Genomic DNA, 11,751 nt, shown 5'->3' with positions numbered 1-11,751 from the left:
CCTTCGTTTTTTTTATATTTTTCTGTTTTATAATCTATTCTTTTTATATAGTTTTTTTCATTTAACATAGATTTTGCATTTTGTATGGTTATGCATTTTACATAGTTTTTGCATTTTTATGTTTTTATTCTTTATTTGATATAGTTTTTCATTTCATATTGTGTTTGCATTTAATATATTTTTGTTATTTTATTTAATATGTTGTTTTTCTTCATTTTGTATAGTTTTTGCATTATTTTTTTTTCCGTTTATACAGTGTTTTCATTGTATCTAGTTTATGCATTTTACATAGGTTCATAGTTCATTCCATATGGTGTTGTCATTTAAAACAGTTTGACTCGCTATTCACAGACACAGAGAAAGCATATCCCGCTTAATCGGGAAATCCCGCCTCCCGGACGATTTGTGTCTAAAAGGTCTATTCCAACAATTTCCATTTTATATATTTTTCTCATTATGTATAGTTTTGTTTTTCATTTCATATAGTTCTATAGACCCGTGAAGATCCGGGATAGAATAGATCTTCAGCAACCAATGCTGGTCGTAAATGGCGTCTATGCACGTCGTAAGACGCGACTAACGGGATCGGGTGGTCAGGCTCGCTGACTTGGTTCATGCATGTCATCGTATCCCATTTCCATGGATCGATGTTCATGATATCTATCACTGGATTGTCTGGTCTAGACTCGATTATTTACAGATCGCCGTCATATAGCTGGAATATTGCTGAGTGCGGCGCTAAACAACAAACAAGCAAACTTACCATTCCATGTGTAATGATTATCTTTATATCTATCTGATGCGGAAAGAGATCACACGGGGAATCTGGAGCAATATTGTTTATCATTTTGTGGACCGCCACCGTGGTCTAGTGGCAGAGCGTCCGCCCGGAGAGCGGAAGGTCCGGGGTTCGATACCCGGCCGCGTCACACCAAAAGACGTTAAAGGATGGTACTTGTTGTTACCCTGTCTGGCGCTCGGCATTAAGGGGCTAAAACAAGGACTGGTCGGCTCGGAGTCGGTATACTGTGTCTGAGTGGGGTATTCATGTTAATCTGCGGGATGATATCTTAGTCAGCAAGCACTATAAATCGCCATCAGTCCGGACTAGAACAAACAGCCACACACACATACACGTGCATCCACGTCGCCATATAAGTGCAATAATCTTGGACGCGACGTTAAAACCCCATTTCACCTCACCATCTCACTTGTCATTTTGTGATATGAACATAGTCTTGATTTTTTCTTGTTTTCTTGAGTTGCCGTAGACCGGTTACTTTATTTGATTTACCGTGTCTGTTACGACGTGTTGCACTACATATTGTTCTCAAGGCTTCAAGATGAAATATTTCTAAGAGGATATCTAGTACAGGCAAAACAGAAGATAAGATCATACCTCATCAATAACTTTTCTTTCCATAGACATAGGTTCTCTGTGACCAGTATAGGTCTTCAGCAACCCATGCTTGTCGTAAATGGCGTCTATGCATGTCGTAAGACGCGACTAACAGGATCGGGTGGTCAGGCTCGCTGACTTGGTTCATGCATGTCATCGTATCAAAATTGCATGGATCGATGTTCATGATATCTATCACTGGATTGTCTGGTCTAGACTCGATTATTTACAGATCGCCGTCATATAGCTGGAATATTGCCGAGTGCAGCGTTAAACAACAAACAAACATAGTATTTAAATTTATAAAGCTTTTCGTTTTTATATAGTTTTGTTTCATTTAATACAGTTTTTCCATTTCATCTTTTTCTATTATTTTATACATTTTATACTCATTATAAAAGTAGGGGAACGCCGAAATTTTTGAACCAACCATGTTGGGATAAGTTGTAAATGCATTGTTGTTGGATGTGCAACGTTTGTTGACCCTAATACAACAATGCACATGCTTTCCATGACACCTGTGAACCCACTGAAAATATGGGTGTAAAAAAACTAACGCATTGGAATCCTTTCACCACGCCGGGACGAAGACAGTTAAGCCAGTTACACAGAGGCCGTGTGATTGGGTGGCTGCGGGATGGAATAGGTATTAGACGTGTTGCAAAACGCCTCTGAAAGTCCCCATCAGTGATTTCGCGACTGTGGAAGAGGTTGCGAACAACGATTATAGTTCACGATCGACCACTTTCAGGTTGACCAAGTGAGTGAGTGAGTATTGTTTTACGCCGCTTTTTGCAATATTCCAACAATATCACGGCGGGGGCGACTATGCTTGTCGTAAGAGGCGACTAAACTTTAAACTAACCACATTATTGTGGAACAACTTACCGCGTGCCCACTAACTATGTATTAAACCTCAATAGCTGAAGATGAGTGAGTATGGTCTTGGGCCGCTGTTAGCAATATTCCAGCAATATCACGGCGGGGGACACAAAATAATTGCGTGGATCGATGTTCATGATGTCAATCACTGGATTGTCTGGTCCAGACTCGATTTTGTACAGATCGCCGTCATATAGCTGGGATATTGCTGAGTGCGGCGTTAAACAACAAACAAAGGACAAAGAAAGGAAAAGTATTAATTATTTTTGTATTGATACGATTTCTATGTTCATGATTTGAATTTTGATTTTCAGAAACTAATAGAATTTCCTTGTCTGCTCTGTTTATATACGTCCGAGTAGCTGACCAGCTTTCATAAACAGAGTTAATTTCGCCTTCGTGAAATAATATGGCATCTCTTAGCTTTAGGAAATTAACGGCTGATAGTTCAAACAAGAATTGCAGTTGGATCCGCTGAGTCCGACCCGTGAAGATCCGGGGTAGAATACGTCTTCGGCAACCCATGCTTGCCGTAAAATGTGACTATGCTTGTCGTAAAAGGCGACTAACGGGATCGAGTTGTCAGGGTCGCTGACTTGGTTGATGCGTGTCATCGATCCCAATTGCGTGGATCGATGCTCATGATATCAACCACTGGATTGTCTGGTCCAGACTCGATTATTTACAGACCGCCGTCATATAGCTTGAATATTGCTGAGTGCGGCATTAAACAACAAACCAACCAACCAACCGCTGAGTCCGAAATGGGGCATGGTCTTGACATGAGACTGGGGCGCGGGATGGCTACTTCAACTGTCCTTTTATTTGAGTATTATTATGGCTTTTTGTAGATTTGGGGTATATTCTGTGTGGCCAACTGCCGATTTTGCTTGCGTCCCATCGGGCTTGCCATTTGTGGCCTGTGAAGTCTTTGCATTTGCTTTTCATGTTTAACTTGCTGATGTTGAAACATAAGATGCTGTGCATCAATTTACTTGTCTTTATTCACTAAACTAAAACAATAATTGCTGAGTGCGGCGTTAAAGAACAAACAAAGCTTGTCAAGATATATGAAAACAATCAATTGGTGTACTCACCTGAAAAAGGGTGTGACGATAACCCAAGCTAATAGGTTAATGCTACAGGAAGCTGTGTGAAAACAAACTAAAGGGAAAGAAGGACTGCCTTATTTCCCTCAAGAAAATATTTCATCTCATGCTAAATCCAGCTAAATACCGCAGAACTGTTTGCAACATCTACTGCCCTACATCTGGACAACTATACCTGTCGTAAGAGGCGGCGTTAAACAACAAACAAAACAAAACAAAACATGTGGACAAAAGTCTAAATAACAATTTATTTCTCTTTTTTTTCTGATTCAAAGGGAACATTCACAAACCCGACCTTACTCGATTAATAACACTATTCCCTTAACCTCAGCACTAAACATGAGATAAACCAAAATTAATAAAGGTTCGAGAGCTATATATCTAACAGATTCCACAAAGTATTAATTAACTTTAGGTATCCACGTAAAGAAAATGAGCAGCCGGTGTACATCAGGGATCTGTTTTGAGCCCTCTCATCTTTCTTATTTATACATAGTTGATGATATGCAATCCAATATACGACTGTTTGGTGATGATAGGTCAGCTTATGTAGTAGTCGAAGATCTCTGACTACAAATCGAAGATCTCTGACTACAAACAGAATACTAAATGGTGATCTCCACAGAATCGCAGAATGGGCTGATAAATGGTTTACTCCAAATGTGACTGAAACTATTCAGTTTTTTCGCAAGTGTCTACCTTGTCATAGAGAACCTTTGGGAGAGTATCTCATAAGCATTTAGTAGTATTATATGAAGATGCCCAATGGCATGAACATTCCAGTAATATTGTTAAGAAAGCTAGTCCTATGATTAATTGATCGAGGAGTTATAAATATCTTTAACTTTGCCTGTACTCAATTACAGCTCCCATATAACGGACTACACAAACAGGAATTACTGTCAGATAAACTTCATCTTGATACTGTGAGAACAAAATTTTAAAATATAAGAGAAATGAAGAAATGATGTTACTTTATATTACAAAATGATAAACAATATTGCTCCAGGATATGTGTGCAATCTCGTTCCGCTTCAGATAAATAAAAATGATCTGTTACAAGAAATTTTTTGTGAAACTTCGCCTTGCAGTAAGTCTTTTCTTCAAGCTACTACCCTCCTTTGGGATCTGAGGCTGACACTGACACCCGTCTATATTACTGATTGATAATGATTACATTTGGCTAGCAGGTTAGAGCCCTCAGCAATCATAACTACATGTAACATATACTAGGTAATGCGTTTACAACGGTCGGGGAGATTTTTACGAATAGTTCCATTTTAAATCGAGACAAAATAACAATAAAAAGTTGTTTTTTTTGACAGGTTGACATATGTGTTATTCATATGAAAACACCTTTATTAGATCACATGCCGCTTTTGTAAATATTGTTTCTTCATTTCATCAGTAATTGTTTTGATTTCTTTGTGTTTTAGTTTGCGTGTTTTTTTTCTATTATTCTGTTTTATATAGGTTTCTTTTCATATTTTTTTTCATTTGTTATAGATTTTGCATTTTATATAGTTTGGCAATTTGTATAGTTTTCGCATTTTATATAATTTCTGCCTTTTATACTTACTTAGTATTGGAGATTTTACGTGCGCTTTTATATACATTTCTGCCTTTTATATACATTTCCTTTGCCCTGCAAGTCTTTCCACAAGGTGGTTTTATGGTTCATCGAGTGCAGCCCGTACTATCTGCTGACATATTTGATCAATTAAACCCCTACTAATGATTGTCAACGCTAAGTAAATAAACTTTATTCGATAAACGTTCCGGGAAAAAAGAGGGCAAAACACGGTAATGCGTAACAAAAGAGTCCACTTAACCCGGAAATTCAACATTTTCGGAATTAGTTTTTTGTTTTTGTTTGTTTGTTTGTTTTTTGGAGCTTATCTCTCATTTCTCCTGTACTCGATTACAACTCCACTATATCGGATAACTGTACACAACAACAGGAATTAGGGCACGACAGAAACCTATGATTGTGGGTTCGAATCCCGGTTCGCCCCGATTATGTTTCTGTTTGTCAGCACCATACCCGTGCTCGTGGGTTTCACCGAAGTGGTACCCGTCCGAGACCTGTATCACTTCGGGCTTTCCTCCCACATTAAGCTGACACGCCGCGATATAACTGGAATACTGTTAAAAGCGGCGTTAAACCCAAATCACTCACTCACTCACTCACTCACAACAGGAATTATTCTTGGAGAAGCATCATCTTGATGCCTAGAGAACAATATTTGGTGCAACACGTGGTGTGAGCCATAGTACATTATATAAAGAAACTGGTCTACAGCCTCTCAAGAAGAACAGAGCAGTGAAAAAACTATGTTTATATTACAAATTGATAAACAATATTGCTCTAGAATATCTGTGTAATCTCGTTCCGCGTCAGATAGATAATCATGACAGATTAAGAAATGCCATGCAGTTACAAGAAATATATATTTAAAACTTAGCAGTTAATCGCTTCTTCAAGCTACTAACCCGTGAAGATCCGGGGTAGAATAGGTCTTCAGCAACCAATGCTTGCCGTAAAAGGCGACTAGGCTTGTCGTAAAAGGCGACTAACGGGATCGGGTGGTCAGGCTCGCTGACTTGGTTGATGCACGGTCATCGATCCCAATTGCGTGGATCGATGCTCATGATGTCAATCACTGGATTGTCTGGTCCAGACTCGATTATTTTACAGACCGCCGCCATATAGCTGGAATATTGCTGAGTGCAGCGTTAAACAACAAACAAACAAACCAACCAATCTTCAAGCTACTACCCTCCTTTGGAATCTGCTCCTAGATGATGTTTTGCATTCTGGCACGTATGATGGTTTTGAAAGCGCATTGAATATTTCTGAAAATATTTTGACTAAAACTACACTGTTCTCGCTGTTGTCAAATTGTCCATGCTCGTTTTAGTAATGAAATCATTGATAGTAACAGTAACTGAGGTTCCTTGTCACTTCCTTTTATTAGTCCTTCTTATCGTAACACTGGAAGCATTTTGTACAACGTCTCAAGGGGGTTTGATCTTATACTAGTACTGTATGGCTGCATGGTGGAATTTAACGAGAAATGTCCACCACAGCATACTAATGAGTCTGTCCATGACTTTATAGAAAATAATGGTACGTTGTTACATTGAGTATAAATATATACTAAGCTTATATGCATATGACTGAAGTGTTGGTAACATGAGATGACTTCTTACTATGTAATTTGAATTGTTTCCTACCATAAAGTTTTGAAGTTTGCAATTGTAACAGGGGGTATTTCCATGAGCCATTTGGATCTGTTTACCAATCCCTAAAATATCACCATCACCGCTCACCCCCAACCATCACCCCCGACCATCACCCCCGGCCATCACTCCTCACCCCCGACCATCACCCCTCACCCCCGACCATCGCCCCTCACCCCAAACCATCACCCCCAACCATCACACGCAACCATCACTTCCAACTATCGCCCCTAACCATCACCCCCGACCATCACTTCCAACCTTATCCCCGACCATCACTTTCAATCATCACGCACAATCATCACCCCCGACCATAACCCCCGACAATCACCCCTCACTCCCGACCATCACTCCTCACCCCCGATCATCACCCCTCACCCCCAACCATCACCCCTCACCCCCAACCATCACCCCTGACCATCACCCCCGGCCATCACTCCTCACCCCAAACCATCACCCCCAACCATCACCCCCAACCATCACCGCCGACCATCACTTCCAACCTTATCCCCGACCATCACTTTCGATCATCACCCACAACCATCACCCCCGACCATAACCCCCGACAATCACCCCTCACCCCCGACCATCTCTCCTCACCCCCGATCATCACCCCTCACCCCCAACCATCACCCCTCATCCCTAACCATCACTCTTCACCCCCGACCATCACCCCTCACCCCCAACCATCACCCCTCACCCCCAACCATCACTCCTCACCCCCGACCATCACCCCTCACCCCCAACCATCACCCCTCACCCCCGACCATCACCCCTCACCCCCAACCATCACTCCTCACCCCCGACCATCACTCCTCACCCCCGACCATCACCCCTCACCCCCGAACATCACCCCTCACCCCGACAATCACTCCTCATCCCAGACCATCACCCCTCACCCCCAACCATCACCCCCGACCATCACCCCCGGCCATCAGTCCTCACCCCCGACCATCAACCCTCACCCACAACCATCACCCCCGACCATAACCCCCGACAATCACCCCTCACCCCCGACCATCTCCCCTCACCCCCGATCATCACCCCTCACCCCCAACCATCACCCCTCATCCCTAACCATCACTCCTCACCCCCGATCATCACCCCTCACCCTCGACCATCACCCCTCACCCCCGACCATCACCCCTCACCCCGACAATCACTCCTCACCCCCAACCATCACCCCCGACCATCATCCCCGGCCATCAGTCCTCACCTCCGACCATCAACCCTCACCCACAACCATCACCCCTGACCATAACCCCCGACAATCACCCCTCACCCCCGACCATCTCCCCTCACCCCCGACCATCACCCCTCACCACCAACCATCACCCCTTACCCCCAACCATCACCCCTCATCCCTAACCATCACTCCTCACCCCCGACCATCACCCCTCACCCCCAACCATCACCCCTCACCCCCTACCATCACTCCTCACCCCCGACCATCACTCCTCACCCCCGACCATCACCCCTTACCCCCAACCATCACCCCTCACCTCCGACCATCAACCCTCACCCCCGACCATCAACCCTCATCCCCAACCATCACCCCCGGCCCTTTATTTCCATAAGCCATTTTGACTAATTTACGAATCCCTAAAATATTTTTAATTACATTTTTTATCAACAACCATCACCCTCGACCATCACCCCTCACCATCACCCCTCACCATCACCCCTCACCCCCGACCATCGCCCCTCGCCCCAAACCATCACCCCCAACCATCACCCCCAACCATCAATCGCAACCATCACTTCCAACCATCACCCCTAACCATCACCCCCAACCATCACTTCCAACCTTATCCCCGACCATCACTTCCAATCATCACCCACAACCATCACCCCCGACCATAACCCCCGACCATCTCTCCTCACCCCCGATCATCACCCCTCACCCCAAACCATCACCCCTCATCCCTAACCATCACTCTTCACCCCCGACCATCACCCTTCACCTCCAACCATCACCCCTCACCCCCAACCATCACTCCTCACCCCCGACCATCACCCCTCACCTCCAACCATCACCCCTCACCCCCAACCATCACCCCTCACCCCCAACCATCACCCCTCACCCCCAACCATCACTCCTCACCCCCGACCATCACCCCTCACCCCCGATCATGACCCCTCACCCCCGACCATCACTCCTCACCCCCGACCATCACCCCTCACCCCGACAATCACTCCTCATCCCCGACCATCACCCCTCACCCCCAACCATCACCCCCGACCATCACCCCCGGCCATCAGTCCTCACCCCCGACCGTCAACCCTCACCTACAACCATCACCCCCGACCATAACCCCCGACAATCACCCCTCACCCCCGACCATCTCCCCTCACCCCCGATCATCACCCCTCACCCCCAACCATCACCCCTCATCCCTAACCATCACTCCTCACCCCCGATCATCACCCCTCACCCCCGACCATCACTCCTCACCCCCGACCATCACCCCTCACCCCCGACCATCACCCCTCACCCCGACAATCACTCCTCATCCCCGACCATCACCCCTCACCCCCAACCATCACCCCCGACCATCACCCCCGGCCATCAGTCCTCACCCCCGACCATCAACCCTCACCCACAACCATCACCCCCGACCATAACCCCCGACAGTCACCCCTCACCCCCGACCATCTCCCCTCACCCCCGATCATCACCCCTCACCACCAACCATCACCCCTTACCCCCAACCATCACCCCTCATCCCTAACCATCACTCCTCACCCCCGACCATCACCCCTCACCCCCAACCATCACCCCTCACCCCCGACCATCACTCCTCACCCCCGACCATCACTCCTCACCTCCGACCATCACCCCTTACCCCCAACCATCACCCCTCACCCCCAACCATCAACCCTCACCCCCGACCATCACCCCTTACCCCCAACCATCACCCCTCACCCCCAACCATCACCCCTCACCCCCGGCCATCAGTCCTCACCCCCGACCATCAACCCTCACCCACAACCATCACCCACGACCATAACCCCCGACAATCACCCCTCACCCCCGACCATCTCCCCTCACCCCCGATCATCACCCCTCACCACCAACCATCACCCCTTACCCCCAACCATCATACCTCATCCCTAACCATCACTCCTCACCCCCGACCATCACCCCTCACCCCCAACCATCACCCCTCACCCCCGACCATCACTCCTCACCCCCGACCATCACCCCTCACCCCCAACCATCACCCCTCACCCCCAACCATCACTCCTCACCCCCGACCATCACCCCTCACCCCCAACCATCACTCCTCACCCCCGACCATCACTCCTCACCCCCGACCATCACCCCTCATCCCCAACCATCACCCCTCACCCCCAACCATCACTCCTCACCCCCAACCATCACCCCTCACCCCCAACCATCACCCCTCACCCCCAACCATCACCCCTCACCCCCAACCATCACTCCTCACCCCCGACTATCACCCCTCACCCCCGATCATCACCCCTCACCCCCAACCATCACTCCTCACCCCCAACCATCACCCCTCATCCCCGATCATCACCCCTCACCCCCGACCATCACTCCTCACCCCCGACCATCACCCCTCACCCCCGACCATCACCCCTCACCCCCGACCATCACCCCCGACTATCACCCCCGACCATCACCCGTCTCCCCCAACCATCACCCGTCACCCCCAACCATCACCCCTAATCCCCAACCATCACCTGTCACCCCCAACCATCACCCCCGACCATCACCCCCGGCCATCACCCCCGACCATCACCCCCGGCCATCACTCCTCACCCCCGACCATCACTCCTCACCCCCAACCATCACCCCTCACCGCCGACCATTACCCCTCGTCCCCAACCATCACCCCCGACCATCACCCCCGGCCATCACTCCTCACCCCCGACCATCACCCCCGGCCATCACTCCTCACCCCCGACCATCACCTCCGGGCATCACTCCTCACCCCCAGCCATCAACCCCAACCATCACCCCCAGGTATCCCTCTGATGTCCCAGATCTGTCGACGACCTCAGATTCAGTTCAATATACCCGTGGCTACGCCTAGGCCACGTTTCCACAAAGTGAGTTGCTTGTCAGTTCATGATGTATGGCGCTTGCACTTTAAAACGTCTTCCTGGTCATTTCTTGTCAAGATTCAGGAATCAAAATATCATGCCACTCATAAACCCTCGCTACACAGTAAACATTCCTTAATTATCCATCCTGGTAAGAGGAACGTGATAAAGTTATTAACAAGTGTTATCTTCTTAAGTTTAGATACCCCGAACCCATATGAATCTTTGGAAAATATTCACATTTCACATATATTCTCATTTTGATGGGGGCGGTCGGGTAGACTAGTGGTTAAAGCGTTCGCTCGTCACGCTGAAGACCCGGGTTCGATTCCCGACATGGGTACAATGTGTGAAGCCCATTTCTGGTGTCCCCGCCGTGATATTGCTGGAATATTGCTAAAAGCGGCGTGAAACCATATTCACTCACTCACTCATTTTGATAAATGATAACGCAAAAGGGATGACTCTTTTGCCAACAGCCACCGTAGCACAGATGGAAGCGTGACGGACTACAAATCAAGAGGTTGCGGGTTCGAATCCCATCGAGGTTTAAATTTCTTTGTGTTCATCAATATGTTGTTGTTTTAAGTCTAATAGTATTTCTCTCATACAGGAAGCTGACAATGATATATATATATATATGATTACTACTTAACCTTTCTTTAGCTAGTGACGAGAGGCCACCTTGTTAAAAAATAATTAATGATTAGTAATGTAAACAACATATAATTAAATTTTCGTTGTGTTCAATGAAATTCCTGCATTTTGATTAGCTGAACTGGTCACGTGTTAACGCATTCATTACCCAATGAATACTTTTGTTACTGAGGAATGCCGGGGAATCCCGATATTACAGTCGAGGGAATTCCCTCTCTGCTCAAGTGTATCGTCATGCGCAGGACATTTAGCAACACTCATGCATATTCATGTTCATTCATATTCATATTGTTGTTCAAACAACCCTTGAAACAACAGCAAACGTGCAGGTTCGCTAACCTGTCTTTTTCCCGCTGGCCTCAGTTCCACAACGTTCATGTCTTCGGG

At 46.7% G+C, this 11,751-nt stretch overlaps 2 protein-coding genes across 2 annotated transcripts; both read left to right on the top strand.

Annotated features, from left to right (window-relative positions):
• The first annotated feature begins 6,566 nt into the window (after positions 1–6,566).
• LOC125376780 (extensin-like) lies at positions 6,567–8,210 on the top strand. The gene is made up of 2 exons (XM_048388703.1): positions 6,567–6,581; positions 7,518–8,210. The coding sequence occupies exons 1-2, from the start codon at positions 6,567–6,569 to the stop codon at positions 8,208–8,210; spliced, it is 708 nt and encodes a 235-aa protein (XP_048244660.1).
• Positions 8,211–8,765: 555 nt separating this feature from the next.
• LOC125376779 (extensin-like) lies at positions 8,766–11,195 on the top strand. Its single transcript, XM_048388702.1, has 3 exons — positions 8,766–9,198; positions 9,269–10,713; positions 11,187–11,195. Exons 1-3 carry the CDS (start codon positions 8,766–8,768, stop codon positions 11,193–11,195), a joined length of 1,887 nt encoding a protein of 628 aa, XP_048244659.1.
• The last annotated feature ends 556 nt before the right edge of the window (positions 11,196–11,751 follow it).

This window comes from Haliotis rufescens, unplaced genomic scaffold (assembly GCF_023055435.1).
Source record: "Haliotis rufescens isolate VD_foot unplaced genomic scaffold, xgHalRufe1.0.p SCAF_77, whole genome shotgun sequence".
NCBI lineage: Eukaryota > Metazoa > Mollusca > Gastropoda > Lepetellida > Haliotidae > Haliotis > Haliotis rufescens.
This window is presented reverse-complemented; position numbering and strand designations above follow the sequence as displayed.